The 21,168-nt window shown below is 41.6% G+C and overlaps 1 protein-coding gene and 4 non-coding genes across 5 annotated transcripts; 4 read left to right on the top strand and 1 right to left on the bottom strand.

Annotated features, from left to right (window-relative positions):
- Positions 1 to 4,601: 4,601 nt before the first annotated feature.
- znf346 (zinc finger protein 346) lies at positions 4,602 to 11,900 on the bottom strand. Its single transcript, XM_026182816.2, has 7 exons — positions 11,765 to 11,900; positions 10,105 to 10,208; positions 9,272 to 9,367; positions 8,392 to 8,539; positions 8,074 to 8,301; positions 7,847 to 7,946; positions 4,602 to 6,268 (listed from the first exon to the last, which is right to left on the bottom strand). The coding sequence occupies exons 1-7, from the start codon at positions 11,820 to 11,822 to the stop codon at positions 6,067 to 6,069; spliced, it is 936 nt and encodes a 311-aa protein (XP_026038601.1). The 5' UTR covers positions 11,823 to 11,900; the 3' UTR covers positions 4,602 to 6,066.
- Positions 11,901 to 14,334: 2,434 nt separating this feature from the next.
- trnav-aac (transfer RNA valine (anticodon AAC)) lies at positions 14,335 to 14,407 on the top strand. The gene has a single exon. It is a non-coding gene; the product is annotated as a tRNA-Val (tRNA).
- Positions 14,408 to 15,077: 670 nt separating this feature from the next.
- On the top strand, positions 15,078 to 15,150 carry trnav-cac (transfer RNA valine (anticodon CAC)). The gene has a single exon. It is a non-coding gene; the product is annotated as a tRNA-Val (tRNA).
- A 702-nt stretch (positions 15,151 to 15,852) lies between these two features.
- On the top strand, positions 15,853 to 15,925 carry trnav-aac (transfer RNA valine (anticodon AAC)). The gene has a single exon. It is a non-coding gene; the product is annotated as a tRNA-Val (tRNA).
- Positions 15,926 to 17,533: 1,608 nt separating this feature from the next.
- trnav-aac (transfer RNA valine (anticodon AAC)) lies at positions 17,534 to 17,606 on the top strand. Its single transcript has one exon. It is a non-coding gene; the product is annotated as a tRNA-Val (tRNA).
- Positions 17,607 to 21,168: the final 3,562 nt, after the last annotated feature.

Here is a 21,168-nt window from a genome sequence, read left to right as displayed (position 1 = left end):
AAGAATAGATCTATTTAGTGATGTCACATTCATTTGTTTGGAGATAAATCATCGTTTGGATTAAAAGACTAGCCCACTTTTGCCAAGCAAGCTTTTGCCATTCTGGATATTGCAAAAATTTAATATCTTATGTAAAATAAAAATTATACAGGAAACAGGAAGGAAACAGTAAAGTTTTGTTTTTAGACAATTAAATCCACCAAAGTCTACTTGAAATCTAATTTATGTCCTGACAATCAAATTACATTAGTCAGGTGTAATCAGAGACTGTATATAAAAAAAATGGATGAACATCAATGCAGAAGTGACTTAAAACATCAGCAGGGGTCACCGCTAATTTTACCAATTCTCCTGAGTAAAATGCTTTTGCGCTGTTAGACCAGCTGAGAGTTAAATGGGATCAAAAAGACCACTACGCAATCTTTAATTTAACTTACCTGCTAATAAACACAGAGTTGAGGGGAGCCACTGATGCTGCAGGTTTTTAAATATCACCAACAAGCTCAGCCAACTCATATCTTGAGTCTAAGTATATACCTTTACAGGTAAATGTTTTTGGTATAATAAATAAAGGAAACACAGAATTCCAATTAAACATTAATAGGACTTCCACAATGACTTTTCTCTACCACACTACTGATAGTTACCCTGACCATGAAAAATCAGGCTCTATATTATTGCAACCAGGCAAATTATGAAAATATTGTATATATTTTTTTTGTTTGTTGGATTAGAGATGATATGAAATGTCAAATGTGAGTTGGTCTTGATAACCACCCAAAGGTACACGCACCACTAATATGCCAAAAACTACTACTAGTGTCATATTTTATATTCCCTCTGTCATCACATACCGAAGCAGCATCAGAATAGTCATTTCTGGGTCATGTAAAAACAAACCAAAGGGCGCTGTGTCCGCCCCTATCAGACTTACTTTGACATGCTGTACGGTGCTCTAATTGCATTCACCGCACTGTTCTTCTCTGACGCTTCGATAACTGGAGCAACATGCAGGGAATTTCTGTTCTTTTATTCTCATCGCTAAACAGAAGACAGTTTTATGATACAATGAGCACTCTATTTGTAGCTTGCTGATGCTGAACTCCTAATCCAATGCATCTGTTTCTCTCTAAAGCAGAAGCAACATCTGGATGCAACATATGCTGCACTTAAAATGCAAATCAGTAGAAACCCGCATTGTGTTTACATACAGACAATGATGAAATTTAGAGCTCCAAGGCAGCTAAAGTGTCTCTCAAACACAATCTGGCAACCAGAGCATTTTTAGGGCAAGTAGACAAATTTAACTGACAATAAAACACAATTTATTCAGCATTGTCTGTTGGCGGATGCTGTAAAAAAAAAAAGAAAGATACAGATGCCATATACAAACCAGACTGGGAGCATTTTAAACTGACATTCCTCTTTTAATTGAATTACAATGCTGGTGAAACCCATTCAGCCTGCAGCGGACCAAGACAAATCATCTTGTCTGGCAGCTCTTAGACATTATCCCGATGTCACCCCGTGTGCTCCACATATTGTATGCGAGACACTCATACGTACTGTACAAACAGCTGCACTGCTGCACTATGAATGCCTTTCTGAGCATCACATTTACGCTGGTAAAAATGATACAAATGCACAAAAGGGGAGAAGGTGATGCTTCTTGTTTCTGCATTGTTCAGACGCTGAGTAGCAGAATTGCATGTAATAAATTATTTGATATTTATTACATTAATAAGTGATTAATAAAAGATTAGTAAGACTTGTGATATTCATCAACTTAGGCCACTCGCAACTTTGTTTGTTTGTTATAGTTGTATAGTTTCCTTAGGCTTTCTGTAACTTCCAGAGTGCAAACCTTTATATTTCAAATGTCTGTCTGAAAGGACTTTGGAGACATGCAGTGCATGATTTTTGTCTTTGTAGAAGCATTAATTTACATTTATTTTACTGCAGGAAAATGTTTAAATTCGTGCCAACCTGACCTCCTTTGCATCAGGACCAGGTGAAAAATAAAACAGCATGCAGGTGTTTGTTCAAAATGTGTCAGTGAAGTGTCCTTTCTTTGGGATACATTCATGGCAGGTCTCACATGACATAGCTGTACAAACCTGTCCTTTTTTGACTGGGTTGAAGTGTGAAAAATCTGGATTTAAACCCAAATAAAATAATTATTTTGGGTTGTTTGGTTATAGTTTTATAGATTCTGTCAAACGATATGCAAATCTACAGGCTGCATAATCAGAATTTGTTAGTTTGTGCTTATGCAGAACCAGGAAATTGCATAAAAATCCTGCGATGATGTCAAATTAGAATTGAAAAGAAATAAAACAAGTTGCAGTGCATTAAGGAAAACATTCATGTTTGTTTTTAATTTCAAGTATTTTTCTGGAACCACTAGCATTTTTCCTTCTTTTTTATGGAAAAGTGTCTCATCTCATTCTGACCCAGCACTAGCGAAGAGCAAGTGCGCCACCAGGTGGGTGAAGTCTTGCATATAATCTTGTAGGAAGCTCACAAAGGTTGGGACACAATTTTCTCAAGTTATAAACATTTGATCAGTTTTGAAGCACAGATTCTGTTTGGCCTTTGGTTTTTTACCTTAAATGTTTCAGTTTTATTCTCTTTGTTTTTATTATAATCCTTAAAATAAATCCACCCATGTGTGAGAGCTAAACTTCTCCTTCCAAAGACAAATCTACTGTCTCAACAACCACACAAGTGTGAGAGAGGTCAAACTGCTCGAACCGCTCTGGAGCACAGTTTCTGTGGAGACTCTTTCACATCAAACTGGGAAATTATCAGCAATAAAAGTTCAGCGGGTGTCTCATTGTAAGTTATGGAAAGCTATGCATTGAGAAAGATAGGAGATGATCTTCATCCAGTCTGTTCCACCTCCTCAAAGTAACACAAAGGATGTAATGTCAGTCTCCTGAAACCAGTTTATTTTTCACAGTGATGGCCTTTAAACGTCTAAAAACAATTTAAACTTTATCTAAATATACAAGAGAAAGGCCTCTCATCGCCTGGGTGGACTTTCATCACACCCCAAATGAAACCATGGACTTTATCCATGCTAAAGAGGAGAATGAAGCACATGATCAACCCCTGGAACAAACTTCACCTAAAAGTATGTTTTCCTCAAGGCCCTGCATGTTTGGGTCCTGTCGTATCTTAAAGGCATCATATTATATTACCCACTAAAGTACTTTTCTCTCAGACTGGTTCAGTAGAAACCCAAAAAGATCTTTAACACCATCTCTATGTATAATTATGGCAGGTTTAGGTGACCCTGAACTAGTCCTTAATTTATAGGCTCAGGCTACTAGGGGACAGCTATGATGGACTGATGATTTCTTCACCTCTTTCCACTCCCCTTGTGTTGACATGTTACTGCTGTATGTCATTAACTGTAATGTATTCTGTTTTCGGTTGGTTTTATCCTCTTTTAAGCTTGTGGTCTTTTTTCTGTTTTAGTGGCCCAGCTGAAAACTAAAGGGGGAAGGAGCATTTGCAGTCAGGGCTCAGAGGCTTGGGAAGAGCCCGTCTGTGGAAATCAGGTCAGTCGACTTGTTCGCTTCTACTCAACCTTGTTTCTGCCACTGAAAACAAACAAAACAATTTGTGCCAACCTAGAGTCAAAATTTCAGATTCCTATTTCAAAACTGTAACTTTTGGAAAAAATGACTTAAAAGTTGACTTAAAAAGAATATACTTTCAAATTTTGAGTCATACAAGTGTGTTGTGTATTGTCAACATATATCACATTTGATCTGGGATCTGAAGGTCAAATTTTTATCTTTAAAACTGCACCTAAAATTCTCCCGTTTTCACTTTTGCGGTTCAGATGTGCCTTTCTTTCAAGATGACCACAAAATGTGTGACATCTTTAAAGAAAGGATTGTCATGAGCTGCCTAGTTAGAGATATACTGTAGTCTATTACATAATAACTTATTCATGTCAGTATTTACAAACCAATACCCATTATCCATTACCTACTCCTACATATGTTTATATAATCAAAATAAACATAAGTCATGCTACCCTAAAGTAAATACTGGCCACAGAGTGAGCTGCCTTGGCAAAAGTTCGCGATCTCGGAGTGCTTCCTGTTACTACTGCTTTATTCTCTTGCCCTTGTAAAGCACTTTGTACAATGGAATTTGAAAAGTGCTTTATAAGATAAAGACTTTCTTTTGACATTCATCTGTTAAACAGATTCATATAAACTGATTGAGCGTGTGGGTGCATATAAACATTACAGACCTTTTTCCTTTAATGTTCCCGCTCTACTTCATAGATATAAACTATTAAACTGAGCCTGAATTAAACTCCTTCCTTCTTTTAGAGTGGATAACAGGGTGCGAGCCACACTGATGCTGCCGGTCTGTGAAGTCTCCAGACACTCGTCTCCCTTGTGATTTTGTTTTTCCCCTACCTCACCTCACACCTACATGCACATTTCTCCACTGAGCCGTGCCCTCACACATCACTGATTTTGCTTTTTAGAAGCAGATGCATTTAATCATTTTATTTCCCGACATTAATCTCCTTTGTGTTCCTCCTTCTTGAAAAGACTCATGAAACTGTGAGCTCTTTTAAAACATGTCTCTACTTTATACACACCTTTGCAGCATTTTTTTGTACCCTCAGCGATACATAACTTATCGAAAGCAAATCTTAATCACAAAAACACAGAACACTCAAACGATGAGGGTAAAAACAAAAAGCCCACGTTTGTTGTTTTCTTTTTTGCTAAATACAGGATGTACTGTACAGTATGCACAAGCCCTCTTGGTATAAATTACATCCAAACAAAATCTTTTTTTCCCTTTAGCCAAAAAGTTGAAGACATTCATTATTAAAATATTGAACCAATTCTTTATGAGGAAAAGCAGACTAATAAAACGTTATTGTCATTCTTATGTTGACATCACTTCCTAATTTGACATCACTCTTTTCTTCTCCGTGGTAAATACTGTGATCTCTGCTACTGACAGTAGTTACAGAGCTCAGAAAGCATCTATCAGTCTCTACAGAGTTTGGACACTTGGGATAATTAATAACCTCACACTCTTAAAGAAAATTAGACTTTAACTAAACAGTACAAAAAAAGAAAATTATACTTTGTTTCAAAAGTCAGTGATGATGTTCAAACTTTGCATGATAACATTTGTATGCTTAAAGTCTAGAGAGATAATGTTTTATAAAACAATAATAATAATCAAATACTTTGAATACAATGGTTGTTGTTGTTGACACATTTGGATACCATTTGAAGTACTAAAATTATCTAATTGAGGCTCACCTACTCTTGTGTTTTTACAGTAAAAACTGCAGCTACCAAGACAAGGGGAATAAAAAAGAAAAACTGTGGGCCACTTGAACAATAATATCAGCTTTGTCCAGGACATTAAAACATCAGCTTTAGTCTGTTAAATCCAGACATAAAGCCTCAGTTTGACTAAGTTACTGTGTCTTGAGACATGAAAAAGGCGCGTGTCTCAATAAATGCATTTACAGGACCTACAAACCAAACCGAAGAGGTGACATGAGAAGTATGAAGCTGCTTTGCTTTGTAGAGTTCACTGCTTGCATGTGGCTCAGGTATGAGATGTTAATACGGGTTAGTTTAGGGATAAACATGGGATGACTGCTGCCAACCCTTAAGACAAAAATTTCAAAGCAGACTTTCCCCTGTTAGTGTTTGGTGTTTGTACACTAAGCCCGGATGTTGAACTACACTTCCTTTATCACGCACTGAAGGGTTAAATAACTTTCCACGAGTGAAAAGCTTCTTTTTTTTTCCATTTAAAGAGAAATAAATAAAAACAAACAAACAAAAAGAAAAAAAAAAACCTTTTCGGTGAGAAACTCAAAATGTTGTTCCAGTATCCAAAGCTACATTACTCTGTTCCAGGGAAACACCTACTCAGAAGAGACTGACAGGAGCTGAAGGTTCATAGAGGTTGATTTTTTGTTAATACGTTAAAGGGGCTGGTTGTTGTGTGTCATTCCAAGTCCTGACTGAAACCTCTTTAGTCCATCCCAGTCCAGCCTCAAGTGTACTGGTACTCCTCTGTGTACGCCGTGTCCTCTGGAGCATACTGGTTATTTCCGCCTACGTAGTTGTCGTCTCTGCCAAACTGCTCCTCCTCGGGCGGGTACTGGTCATCGGGGGCAGCATACTGGTTATCGCTGCTGTACGATTGATCTGCCGGGTGTTTGTTCTCTGTGATCTTCAGGCTCGATTTCTTCACTCTTTGAAATAAAAGAAAATTATTTTTAGGACATTTCTCTTTTTCCAGAGGATGTGTTGTCTACATGTTTTAGCTGTGCACCATCAACTTGGGTCTCAAAAATGCACTTCTTCATGTGGGTGTTGGTGCTTTAGCTTAGTCCCTGCCACAGAGAAGACAGGGTCCACAATATGTAAAGAACTTCTTTGTGGTCAAGTAAAGAATGGAGACTGTCCACTGTCTTCCATCTGTGGTTTGATGGTTTTGTATTTATTTTTATTTTTCAGTTTACTTTTAATTTCTGTGCCGGCTTTACTCGTTTCAGTTTTGTTACTATTGTTTCAAGGGTCAGATGGCCAGCCTCAACAGCTGGATCAGGCTGCTATGGCATCCACCCTCGGCTGCCACCTGACACACACTGCACCCTACCCCTACAGCGCCCCCTGTGGGTGGTGGGGCTTCAAAAGGACGGGCCAGGCCACCAGATGCTGCTCCCTCCCCTGGCTGAAGGGTGGGGTGGGGGGCTGGTAACCCTATCCCAGGGAGGGTTACACTGGTAAATTTGAAAGGAGCCAGCTGAGATGGATTGGGCATCTAACAAGGATGCCTCCTGGGGGAGGCTCTGGGGTAGACCAAGGCCAGCCGAGAGCTGGAGGAGGTGGCTGGGGAGAGGAAGGTCTGGGCTCTTCTGCTTAGGCTTCGGACCCCACAAACCAGATAAGAAGAAGAAAATGAATGGATGCTATTATTAGGCAAGAGGCAGGGTACACCCTGAAAGGGTGTCAGTCTATTTCAGGGTTAACACAGAGACATATCAGATCTGGTAAGTTCGAACCAGAAACATTCTTGCTGTGAGGCTGCAGCGCCAAGTTAGTTTCCTATATTAATATTAGTCTCACCGGTGCCCTGATTCTATATCTGAAATTCCAATGCAAAATACAACGATATATATCATTTTGTATAATATGTTTCTATACGCCTGGTTTCGGGCTCAGTTTCAGTGTCTGTAACTTTAACTCAAACTGGAACAGCTGCTTGCCTTCAGGTCTGTTTGTAACCCTGAGATGCAGCCAACGGGAGCTACTCAGCTCTTTTAGTATATACTGCCACACTTAACTGCTATGGCTCCAGCTCCATGGTGTGTTAACTTTCTCTTTGAGCAATAACTTTAATTTTACATACAGCCCAGTTCTCAGCAGTCTTTGTTTTTAACACATGTGAGTGTAGGGTTTGTCTGATGTCACAGCAGAACAAAGTGGACTAGTCAGTGTTATGGCGCCCTGTAGTTTCTGGGCTGTGCTAAAATATAAATAAATAAAAGAAATCAATCAATCAGCATTTCATTGTCATCTTGTTTTCTGACAACAGGAACAGAAAATGTGTATGTGATAAAAGATTTATTGTGAATTCGACTATATCAAAATGCAGAATGAGTGAGAGTAGAGAGTAGGAGAGAAGCAAACATGTACACAGCCAACAGAAAAGTAGCTATGTTATGTTCTGTTTGCTCATTTGAGGACTCTGTGGACTCTTTGTGGTAACCACATGGTGCCAAAAAGTTCTGTTTTCAAAACAAAACTAACCCCAGTGTTGTACTTACTGATTCTTATGCTTGGCTCCGCTGATATGCGACTGATACTGCTCCACAGAGTTCAGTTCAATGTTGCAGATGGTGCATGGATAGCCATTTATTGTGGAAGCTGTAGATCAATGAAAAGTAGGGAATAATTTCAAACAATGTGCTCTTATTGCATATTGAAAGTTTAGTTGTTGTTTTTTTTAAAAAACAAAACAGAACTGCACAAACTCATGCTTCTGCAATCGGACCTGGTGCTGTGGATGGCCCGTACGTCTCCATCAGTTTAAGCTTTGTCATCTGTTTTCTATGCTTCTTGCCTACATAGTGCTGCTGGGCCATGAGCGGGTTGTTGAATGAGGCCTGACATATGGAGCAGAAACGGTCTGGATTGTTGTTGTTTCCTGTCACTGGAGTGCCGCTTGAATCATCTGCAGGTTTCTTCTTTAGTTGAGGAGTTGGCGCTATTTGGGAGTTTACTGCAGAAGAAGACATAGAATTTAAAAAAAAGACTTCATAAAGGGTAACATAAAGGATACACACAGGAAATAAAACCAAAAGCTAAATACCTAGAGCTTGAGGTCCAACTGCTTTCAACCTCAGGTTCTTGGCGTGAACTTTGCCCTGATAGTGAGACTCAGCCACTACTGGAGCAGAGAAGGTCATGTTACATACATGACACACCTTAAACCGGTCTGTGTCTCCATTGTTACAGTCCTGCACAGGAACATAAATCAATCAAATATTACTGCAAAAAAAAGCCTCAACCTTCAGTAGATTATCAGCAAGTTTAATTTCCACAACTTGTATGACTTAATAATTGATCTCTGAATAAAAGATCCACCTATCTACCCATCAACCCTTATACAGATTCAGGTTGTAGAGGCAGCAATTTAGGCAGAGATACTCAGATCCTGTACCCCAGCAACCTGAGCATTCCCAAACCAGCCGAGAGACATAATCTCTATAGAGTGTCCTGTCCTGGGCCTCCTACCGGTGGGACATGGCTGTAACTATTCCCCCAGTTCATGAGGACATCCTAGTCTAGTCCTAGTTTAGGCATCCTGATGGTGAATGAAGCAATCATGAAATAATTCTCAGTGTGTTCCACGACTGCTGGGGAGCTTTTCAGGATAAACTATTTAGACTGTGTTAAATTCATCTGAATAATTTCATCACAATTTTTGAAAACCTGACAGCCCCAGCTAGCTGATGTGAGCAGGTTTTATATAAACTGAAGAGCAGGCAGATATGACTGGAACATTCACTGATGGTCTTAAAATACACAAACCTCCCGCTGAAAAAGTGCAAGACACACTGGGAGAGCCAACTGCTCAAGATCAAAGATATCTCTAAAAGTACTTTGTTTCAGATTTATCGTTGGCGAGGTAATAGTGACTCATAAAAAGTTTTCTTCGTGCGGGTTTGAGTTCTCTACTTTTTACTCACGCTGTCAGACGTTAAGGGCTTCAGCTTTTTGAGTGCTGGCTCTTTTTCATTTTGGATGGAAAGATAGCGCCGCACTTTGTTGGCATGCTTCTTGCTCTGAAAGGACAAGCACAATGTTTATTCCACAGTGGACACAAACATTCACTGCACATTTCTAACACATTTATGTCTCCAAACTTTAACATATCAATATTTCAACTAAAATATAACTGTATTTAATATAACCATTTCAGTGTTGCATTTATGGATCGACATCAATCTACTACTGCTAATTTACTACACAATAAATGCCAAACACTGCAACTACACGGTTTTAGATGTAAGTATTTCCTTCTTTTCTTCAGTTTGGTTCTTTGCAATGAGAGCCAGCAATCACAAATGAACGTATAAATCAAACAATGTCCAACCATTTTACTTAAACTAAATATTAGTATTTGAAAAGCTGTTTACATCTGCAGGTTTGTCAAAATTTAGAATAACTTAGAATTGTCTCCTCTTCATCATCCACTTTACAGCAGGGAAAAAAAGAGAAGTGCATCACAGTAAACATCTGGTCAACAGTGTGGCCAAAGGTCCACTTACTCTCAGCTGGTTGGACAGCCCTTCTGCCCTCTTTTGCTATATTTGTGATTTACTGGACAGCCTTATGATGATGTGCTATTACAGCTTAAATAAACTTTTAATGTAGTGCCAAGTCTATTCAATAATAACACCTTAAAAAGTGATAAGTGTGCACTTTTTCTCTCGTTCCTGAAAACTGTAGCACCATCTAATGAAAGCTAAGTCCCCTGACACCAACACAGCAGCACGCAGCAGACCGTGGGCTCACTGACCTGATAATGAGTCAACTTCTGAGATTCAGAAATTAGGACAGCACTGCAGACTTTACACTGGGAGTCAGAAAACAGGTCGCCATGCTCCTTTATCATCTTATTTACTGCAAAGGAGAGGAAAGGGAGAGAGAGAAACTTCAAATCAGGTTACATCATCTGGGAAAATGCAATTATAACACAACGTGAAGAGACTATTTGTGGCAGCAGTTCAAACAACATATCTGCTCGAGCTACTCCTTTTACTTACCAAGGATGTAGGAGCTTAAATGCACTATTTTGTGTTGGTTTTATTTAATAGTGTTATGGAAAATACAAACAATTTTCTGGATTAACTATTATCTTGCCTATGGGTTTATGGCAATGCCTGTGCAAACATCTGTGAACAACATTTTTAGTCTTAGTCATTCTTGGCTCATACCAAGCAGATCACTAATTCACATTGATATCTCAAAAGTAAAATATATATGTATAAATAATTTTTTTTAAACAGGTGGTGTATTATCGTGACAGGCAGCCGAATTGGTTGGTTACAGCTCTGTAGGAGGATGGCATGACATGTCACGTCGTCTTTACACATGTAGGAGCACAGTGTATTTTTAAGCATTTACAATCTGAATGTGTCACATTAGAGGATTCGGAATCCTGTTAAAGTCACAGCTTTTTGTTATTCAGACTTGGGCGTCTTGTTATGCAAACACTCCTCACAGCTTTGAACATGACAGGACCTCAACAGAAGACGCTGCAATGCTCATGTGGAATTTGGAACCAAAATGGAAAAAGGATCAGAAGGGGAAAAAATGCAGTTTTTTTTTTATTATCATTTCATAACCAAACTGTGGAAAGGTTTTAGGAATTACAAAGCCAGTCTTTTTCGAGGCATCAAAATTAAATGGACAATTGAATCTGTGGTTGGATCGCAGTCACAATTTCCATTTAGGCTGCAAAGAGTGTATAGTGGGAAGATAAGTCGCCCAATCAACGATTTGATGTATTCCGAGACTGAAAGAACATACTGGAGAAAAAAATCTGTATGTCCACCAAAGAAAACACACTGGATGGTCGTGGCATCCTTTCCAAAGTAGAGGGGGGGAAACAAACAAAACAGACTCTCCAAGACTAACATAAAGAGTATGTACACTAAGGTCTACACCCTGGATAACTATCTGGAAATACATCGAATCGGATATTGACACGCATAAATTTAAAACAAATACTTTTACATAATTCATACACTTGCGGTTATGACACTGTCCCGAGCTGAAATCTCACATGTATCTTGCTTGCATTACTAAACACACAAGCAAGACCAGCAGAAGTGCAATCCGCATGGCGTGAAAGACGCATTTCAGTTGATGCCAAGCCAAAGATGCCTCCCTCTGTCCATATTAGTAACCATTCAGGCGAAATGTTTCACAGTCACTGAAAAGCAACATCGGATGCAGACGTGCTCTTGTCGACCTTGGAGCCGAAACGGCTACAGCTAGCATAGCACATTTTAGCAACTCGATGCGCTTATTGCTTAAGTACCGGCTAACGTTAGCTTTGCGAAGGTAACAACAGCGCCGGTATTTTAAGCTATAACAGGGAGGGCTTTTACACAGTGCAACCGCGCCCTTTTCTTCTAAAACACACGTCAAACTGTTAAATAAACAGCACATACTCTCTGCTGGTCCCGAAGGTAAGTAAGGAAAATCGTCGGTCTGCATCGCGACGGCCATAGATTCTACTCACAGCCAGCGGCGTCCTACTACGCATGCGCAACTCGCAGGCAGAGGAAAAGGACTTCCCACTGTGGTCTGTTCTCTATTTTTTTTTCTTTTTTTGCCTGTCCCGTTTGGCTCTTTTACCATCAGAATTATTGTCTAAAGGCGAAGAAAGATGCCCAACGGATTTACTTTACCAAATTGACCATCCCAGCCTTGCCGTAATGGTCCATTTGATTCACCTTTTATTGTTTATGTTATTTTCACTTGCTGAATACGGGACAGACTTGACTGAGGGAAAGAAAAACAGCAAAAGAGGGCAAAAAACAAAAACCAACAGAATAAGCAGAGAAAAAAATGCATATATAGATCACCTGGATCACCTGTTGAGAAAGAAAAAAGAAAACAAGCAGAAGAAAACGAGAGTAATAGAATAAACAACATCACAATGATATATGGCAATATGACAGTAAATACTAAATATTAAACATTATTGTGCAGCACGTAAGATCGACAGCACACAGTGTGCTTTGAGGTAGGAGCCAAAAAGGGTGTAGTTTGTATGTGTGAGCACCCGTGTGTACACCTGTGAGCATGGACGCGCTTGGTTTTTTTAAAAAGGTTCCTTCATGTAATGATCTGCTAGAGGGTGTGGGGGAGCCACTGCCCCGTCCTCCAGGGCCATGAAGCAGGTATGGAGGAGATCAAAACTCCAGACATCCAGAGGCCCCCAGAACACAAGAGACCAAGGAAGAACAACAGAGGGGCAGCCACGCCACTGTCCCAGAAAGAGCTGAGGAGAGCCACAGATGAGGGGTCACTCAGCAGCCACGGAGCAGAAGCCAGGGGGGGGGTTGCAGTGACGTGCCCGTGAGTTCCGCCGGCAGCCAGCTGTGCCTGAGTGACCGAGCCCCAGGCCGAGAGGCCGGGGACACCCCACCTCCGAAGTGGCCCGAGCGAGCCCCAGGCTCCAGGCCCCGACAAGCAGCCACCAGGAGTGAGCCGGTGTGTACCTGGACGCCCATCCCCGGACACAAAGAACAACCAACGCACCGATGTCTGAGGGAGTCCGCCACCAGCAGGGGAAGTGGTGGTAGGGGGAGATAGGCCTCCAAACCTTGGAGGGCCCGAGATGTCCCCAGAGAGGTGGCGTCTGATACCCAACCTGACATATAGACACAGACATACAGGCACACACAGATGCAAACATCCATTCCCACCCTCATGCTCTCATATGCACTTACTCTACACTCAACCAACGTGGAGACAGACATAGAGAGACACTGTACACACAATCACACTCCCCAAGCGTACTCTACGAACCGGGTCTAGGTACCCTTGCCCCTGGAGGGGGGAACTGCACCCAGACCCAGGTGGTGTTACCCTTTTCCCTGCGGTGGGGAGAGAAGCAGACCGACCCGACTCCGCAGCAGCAGGGAGGCCCCACATTCCAGACCCCAGTCGGACGGCCAACTCCTCCTCCTAGCCCCCCACTCCAGCAGGCCGCAGAGAACGGGGGTGAGAGTAGACTCCAAATCTCCCTCCACCCGCTCATTGTAGTGTTGATGCATGTGTGTTCTAAGGTGCATTTAAAACCCAGGAGGGCATGGAGCTACCTGCCAGAGAGCAGCAGGTAAGCGCATAGCCCCTCCTGCTAGCCCTCAATGTCTACGTGTATTTAAAATTGAGAGGTGGGCAACGACGCCAGGGGTGAGGTGTACACCCTGATGGTAATTTGAATTCCGTGTAGCATGTCTACCCCCAAGATCCTATATGTATGTGTAATGAGAGTGGGAGTAATGTGAATGTCTAAGTTGTGGGATAAAATTGAGGCAGAGGCAGCCAGAAGGGGACAGAGGGGGGGGGGGGGGGGTTGCCTCCTCTTCAACCTGGTGACACACCCCTACTCCAAGGCCCTGCATGTGTGGATGGTTGTGGTGGAGCAGGAAGAGGGAGGCAGCTGGAGATGGGGAGGGAAGGAAGGAAGGGAGGGGCAAGTGACCCCTCCCTGGGGCCAGCTCCCCCGCTGACCCCAGTAGGCATCCCCATACTCCGCGACCCGCCAGGGAAAGGGGGCCCAGGCCCATCCGGACCGGGGCCCAGTGCAGCAGCGCCGCCCGGCCCCACATAGCCCGGGACAGTCCACCCAACACCACCACAGAGAAAACTTCACCCACCCCATCATCCACTCATCTTCCAGACTACATAAGACACATAAGTGGTCTGTTCTCTAACAGGCAGCCAGCACAGACAGTTTTCAGTGCATTTGAGCCTGTTTCTTAGCTGTCACACTCAGTTTAGACTTGCGTATATCCGTACTGGAGTACCACTTGTAGAAATACCTTTTATTCACATCTCATGTGGGAATATTTCCCCGGTAGCATACAGACCAGGCAGTGGTCTCCACAATGGAGAATGATTTGTTACAAATGACAAGGCATTCGATGCTTTTTCGGGCCATTAAAAAACAAATTTTCTGTATGTAGTATTCGTTTTTGTGTGTTTGTTCAATGGCTACGTAGTAGAGGTTTCCGTAGTGTAGTGGTTATCACGTTCGCCTAACACGCGAAAGGTCCCCGGTTCGAAACCGGGCGGAAACATGTCAGGTCTATTTTTTTTTTTGTGTGTGTGTTGTATCGTTTCTACGCAAGAGGATTAGGGTCCCAGGGAAAAGAAGGAGTGGGAATGTCTTTTTTTTCTTACCAGAATTCTGAGATTAAAGTCAGAATTCCGACTTTTTCTCCCAGTATTCTTCTCAGAATTTCTCTCAGTATTCTTCTCAGAATACCAAAAGTCAGAATTTTGACTGTGAACCGACAGTTCTGACTTTAATTTGAGAATTCTGAATTCTGACTTTTTTCAGAATTCTGACTTTTTCTCAGAAAAAAGTCAGAATTCTGACTTTAATCTGAGAATTCTGACTTTTTTTCCTCAGAATTCTGCGAAAAAAAAGTCTGAATTCTGAGATTAAAGTTAAAGTTCTAACTTTAGGATTCTGGCTTTTTTCTCAGAATTCTGGAAAAGAAAAAAGAGGTGCCCACCTTTTTTTCCAGTGGACCTAATCCTCTTCTGTAACGACTTGTATGACTTGAATGACTTTCCGGTTCGAAAATGTCTATATAACATGTCTTTTGGACTGTATTTTCGCAACAGCAGGCCTGTAACTTTATAAAAGTGAGTATTTTTGCTTGTCGCCAAATCATGTGTGACAATATTAGATCGTGACATGTATATATATTATTGTAAAATGACAAAGTCGTATCATAGCGAGTTTCCGTAGTGTAGTGGTTATCACGTTCGCCTCACACGCGAAAGGTCCCCGGTTCGAAACCGGGCGGAAACAGTACTGCTTTTTCTTTATAATAATTCTTCACATTATCAAGAAAACACAAAAATACTAAACAGCCACCTGACAATTTATTAGGTACATATTGCCTTCAGATCTCCCTTGGTTCTTCATGACATCAACAAGTTGCTGGAAACACACCTCGCAGATATTGGGTCCACACTGGTCCTAAATTGTTGCTAGGACAGATCCATGCTTTCCATCTGTGTCACAGCAAATACTGAGACTACACAGTAAGCACTGTTTATATCATATCTTATTGTCTGATTTTCTCCAACATTCAACCATTTATACGATTTGTTCTTAATGATCGCAGTCACACGTGTTTCTGTTGAATCTGAGTCAGTCACTAGGTGGAGACAAATAACTATTAACAAAAAACTCAGCGGAGACGGAAGGAGAGTTGCTGTAGAAATATACTGGTTAATGGAAACTGCATTTGGAAGTTTCCGTTGCATAATTTCTGCAGCATCGTGCAGCTTTACGGTGATATGAGTTTTAGCAGTATACAGTAGTGTATTAACTCTGCGAGAAATAAAGTCAATTTGAGCAGTCCGTATGTGCCGACGAGATGAAGAATGAATGCTACAGACAGGGTATGACTATGTAATACACAGGTTTAGTAGATAATACTTTAACTGTGAGCTTTTATTTTTATACTGACCTGTTCCCGGTGACCTCTTGTAGCTTTTACGAGTGGTTTCCGTAGTGTAGTGGTTATCACGTTCGCCTAACACGCGAAAGGTCCCCGGTTCGAAACCGGGCGGAAACATATTTATTTGGTTTCCCTGAGTCACACTTTTCATAAACATTACGTTATTAACTGAAGTAACAAGCCATATTTGACCCACGGTCACCCAGTGGGGATTTACTGAATTCAATTCCCTCATGGAAGCCTTTTAAAATATCCTCGATATTAATATAGCACCCAACGCCTGGCTATGAGAAACTAAACATTAATCTTTAAACACATGCAATACAGCACAATCCAGTATACTCCAAGCACACCCCCAATCTTGCATAAATAGGAAGGGTTGTGTCAAAAAATCATATCCAAAAATCTTAGCCAAATCAGACATGCAAATCATAAAGAAAGATGCAATCTTGAACAACAATAGCCACTATTGCTGGCTAACAGGGTGTTGTAGAAACTATACTGCTGGTTAAAAATAGGTAAGAGGAGAGGAGGAAGGTATGCTAGGAGATGGTAAGAAAGAAGGAAAGGCAGGAGTGTGAGGTGCGATTAGGGACTCTAAATTTAGGGATACAGTCCCGAACAAAAGTTCAAGACCATTTGAAACCCATGGTTGGATCATAACGAGGTTCGAAGTAGAGCTTCAACATGCAACAAGAAGAAGTGGAAGTGAGACTAAACATTTTTTGAGCATGCAATTTATTGAAAATGACGCTTAAAATGAAACGGGTTGTTTGACAGCTGATCAAAAGTTTAGGATCGCATGCATTTGAAAGGTCAAATCTGTTCAAAAATGTGGATTCATTGTCATTTTCTTTCAGGTAGTCACACTGTCATGACATTCTGATGGCAAGGCAAATAAACCTTTCCTTTTTGAACGTACGTTGTTGAACACCATATAGTCTGAGTGCTTTTTCCTTCAGTAGAGCCTCAAGAGGTGCAGGGGCGTAAAACGGCCGCTGGCTGTGTCCAGATGTTGCAGAGAGCATCACTCATGACTGAGGGCCCTCGCCTGTGTGGTAACGACTGGGTTTTTAAACAGGACAATTCTACAGTACACAAGGAACTTCTTTGAAGTGAATAACATCACTCTTTTGGACCACCCTACGTGTTCCCCTGATCTAAATCCAATTGAGAACCTTTGGGGGTGGATGGCAAGGGACGTTTACAAAACTGGACAACAGTTCCAGACAGTAGATGCCCCATCTTTAACACGAATTGTATTCCCTCTCACGTCATGGGAACGCAGATACTCAGGCTATCACAGCACATCACAGTTCGCAGTCACACGTGTTTCTGCTGAATCTGAGTAAGCCACTAGGTGGAGACAAATAACTATTAACCAAACACTCAACGGAGACCGAAGGAGAGTTGCTGCGGCAATATACTGGATAATGGAAATGCTTTTGGAAGTTTCTGTTGCATAATATTTTCTGCAGCATAGTGCAACTTTACGAGGCTATACAGAGTTTTTATAGTGAGGTGATTATTATGGCCTCCTACTATGATGTGCAGTGTATTAACAGAGCGATAACTAAGGCAAATCTGCGCAGTCCGTGTGTGAGACGAGATGAAAAATGGAAAATGAATACAGCAGACAGGGTATGACTATATAACATACAACTGATCAATTTTCTTTAAACGTTATTCATTTTCTCAAAATATCCCTTCACGAGAGCTAAGCTGGTTTCCGTAGTGTAGTGGTTATCACGTTCGCCTAACACGCGAAAGGTCCCCGGTTCGAAACCGGGCGGAAACATATTTATTTGGTTTACTTGAAAGAACTACAGTAAAGTTTCAGTCTTCATAAGTATTCCATGACGTGAAATGGTAAATCTCCTAAGATGTTGTATAGTTATTAGCCCCTAAGATAAGGCTTAGAGTTTTCACAAGATTGTTGGAAACCTAAGGTATCAATCTGGTAACTCTCCTAACAAAAACTTGTCTCAACCCCTCACTGAAGTCAGGCCAGTTTCTTCCACCTCTTATTCTCTTCCTCTTTTCAATTTCCAAAGTCATCCTACAGCTGCCTACATACATTCTCACCCATCTCTTTCACATTGCACCTTCTGCATACGATATCCTCCTGTGTACACCTTCAATCACTCTTCTGTGTCACCTTGTGTTCCTTCTTCTTCATAAAGGGCATGTTCACCACAGTAATTTCCATCCTTTCTGCAAAATACAACTGGCCCAGCTTGACTTCTCCACTGAAGGAAGAGCGTTCACCCCTTCAGAGATCAAGACCTCAAGACCCTCACGGCCCCCCTCCTGGACCCCTGCAGTTTGCATACAGAGCCAACAAGTCTGTAGATGATGCTATCAACATGACTCTACACTTCATCCTGCAGCATCTGGACTCCCCGGGAACCTACGCCAGGAGCCTGTTTGTGCCTATTTGTTTCAAAACCATGCTTCCAGACCATCTCCAAGACAAGCTTTCCCAGATGAATGTGTCTGATCCCATCTGCCGGTGGATCATTGACTTCCTGACAGACAGGAAGCAGCATGTGAGGCTGAGGAAGAATGTCTCGGACTCCTGGACCATCAGCACTGGCTCCCCCCGGGTCTGTGTTCTTTCTCCTCTGATCTTCTCCCTGTACACCAACTGCTGCACCTCCAACCACCAGTCTGTCATTAAGTTTTCAGATGACACCACTGTTATCGGACTCATCTCGGACGGGGATGAGTCTGTCTACAGGAGGGAGGTTAAACGTCTGGTGTCCTGGTGCAGCAACAACAACCTGGTGCTGAATGCCCAGAAGACAGTGGAGATTACTGTGGACTTTAGGAAGCACACAGCCCCACTCTCCCCCATCATCCTGACTGGCACCCCCATCACCACTGTGGACTCATTCCGCTTCCTGGGTACCACCATCACCCAGTACCTTAAGTGAGAGCCCACCATCACCTCCGTCATAAAGAAGGTCCAGCAGAGGATGTACTTCCTGAGACAGCTGAAGAAATGCAACAAGCCAACACGGACGATGATGCAATTCTACTCTACAATCATCAAGTCCATCGACATCTTCTCCATTACCATGTGGTCGCTGGAGGGACAAACAGAGACTGCAGCGTGTTGTGTGTTCTGCTGAGAAGGTGATTGGCTGCAGAATCCCATTTCTGCAGGACCTGTACACCTCCAGGACACTGGGGCATGCAGCTCGGATCACAGCTGACCCTTCTCACCCTGGACACAGTCTGTTTTACCTGCTCCCTTCAGGCAGGAGGTTTGGTCCATTCGGACCAGAAACTCTTGCCATAAGAACAGTTTCTTCTCCTCTGCTGTTGGACTAATGAACAATAACCATATGACTCTTCCCACCACAAGCACACAACCCTATACTGTGTTCCCTGCATCTGTTCCATTTTTGCACTGATCATTACCTGCGTACATGTATATATCAATCTGCTTAGCACTTTTAATTTTTATTTTTATGAGTTATTTAAGTGTTTGTCTTACAGTATGTAAGCAGCAATTTCCTAATGTTGTAAACCTGCCCAACATTTGGCAATAAAACCTTTTCTGATTCTGATTCTGAGCGATTCAAAAGTAATAAATCAAAAAGCTGAAAATTGCATTTCTGGTTGACAGAAAAAAAATGTTTTTCTTTTTTTCTGTGATGCAAAACTCCATTCTGCTTTTTAAAAATGTATTTTTATTGGGAGATCTGTCTTCCTCTCCCTCTCTAGATCTCTCTATTCAAGAACAGAAGCCACAAGAAGATTAAATGGAGCATAAATAGAGTAGTGGTTTTCATGCTTGCCTGACATGTTAAAGGTCAAAGTTGAAACACACTTTTCCTTTTCTTCATGCTGGGATTAAACGGTGCGGGTTTCCCAGAGCTCAAGCAACATGTTCAAACTTGATCATGCACACAATATACCAACACCCACAGATGTAATGCCTGAGTAGACTTGTAGTCAAGACCGCCTAATCCGAGACCAAGACCAAGACCAAGTTGAGGCGAGACCAAGACCGAGACCAAGACCGGGACAAAAAAGACTAACTTTTGTGTGCTTTTGAGGGCTGACATGATGGTACTGACTGGCCCCAAAGTCATCTGACAAAACAGCGATCACCTCCAACAACTGTCTAAAGAATGGGAAATATGTAACTGGTTTCAGTTATACTTTATATATAGATAAAATTGCAACATCAAACTGAAGATTATAATCCACAATGTGGAGGGATTTGAGCATGGCTGAGCCACTGTGTGTCGCTGCGTGACAGCTGAGCAGCGCAAGGAAATTAAGTGAGGAGCCGGCTCTCGCTCAATGGGAGTCGACTATTCTGATTCACTACAAAGCACTCTCTAAGCACGGCTCTTAGAGCTAAAGCTTTTGCGCATGATGCATTATCGAACGTTACGCTGTGTGTCATGGATACTGTTGACTCCAAATCTCCTGACCACTATGTTGATCTGAGACAGCAAGACCGAGACAGCGAGACCAAGACAAGACCGAGACCAAAGTCCGTCGAGACCAAGACGAGACCAAGACCACGAGAGACCAAGGCGGGTCTCGAGACATCCAACTCTATGCCTGAGTAACGTACATCAAGATTCTTTATTACAGGATGGTTTCTATTTACACTCCGGACACTTTTTTTTATCTGCACCCTGCTACCTGAACCTCCTCTTGCATTCAGAACTGCATTAATTAACCAGACTTGTAAGGCGAACATGATACCACACTACAGACACTGGTGGAGTGTCACTCTGGGGTCAGTTTCTGCCACAGACATGGGTTATAGTTAGACTGGTTTTGATGTTGTAATGTTTTTGTAGCAGTCCTTTAAGCACAGTTTGAAGATAAAAGACATTTTATGAAAATTTGGCCTTATTTGACCTTGAAAGAGGGGTCAGAGGTAAAATGTGACATGATATTAAAAATCTTTATGGGGTACTTTCTATAAGTGTTTACATACAGAATAATGAGACACAATACCAAAAACATAACCTTTTTGGCAAAGAAGGCAAAACCAAAAGAAAACATGATTTGAGGAATTTTTTGTTTGTTTTATTTGTTTGAGTTTTTTGTTGCTGTTTTTTTTTTTCCAAGCATCTGCCAAATACCTAAATAATGATATCAGATATTGACATGAGGCTTAGCTGTCCCACTCCCATCTCCCCATACTCACACTCCAGACACTGAACCAGTCCCACTGATATCTGAAGAAGCAGGTGAGTTTATTTATGTCAAAAAATGTGTCTAATTGCAGGAGGATGCTTGGGAATTTAATATGTTTTTCTACACACTATTTATTTTGTAGTACTAATACCCATTGTCACTAAAACTTAGATAAAGAGAGAATTTTT

This window comes from Astatotilapia calliptera, chromosome 10, assembly GCF_964374335.1.
Source record: "Astatotilapia calliptera chromosome 10, fAstCal68.1, whole genome shotgun sequence".
In the NCBI taxonomy this organism is placed as follows: Eukaryota; Metazoa; Chordata; class Actinopteri; order Cichliformes; family Cichlidae; genus Astatotilapia; species Astatotilapia calliptera.
This window is presented reverse-complemented; position numbering and strand designations above follow the sequence as displayed.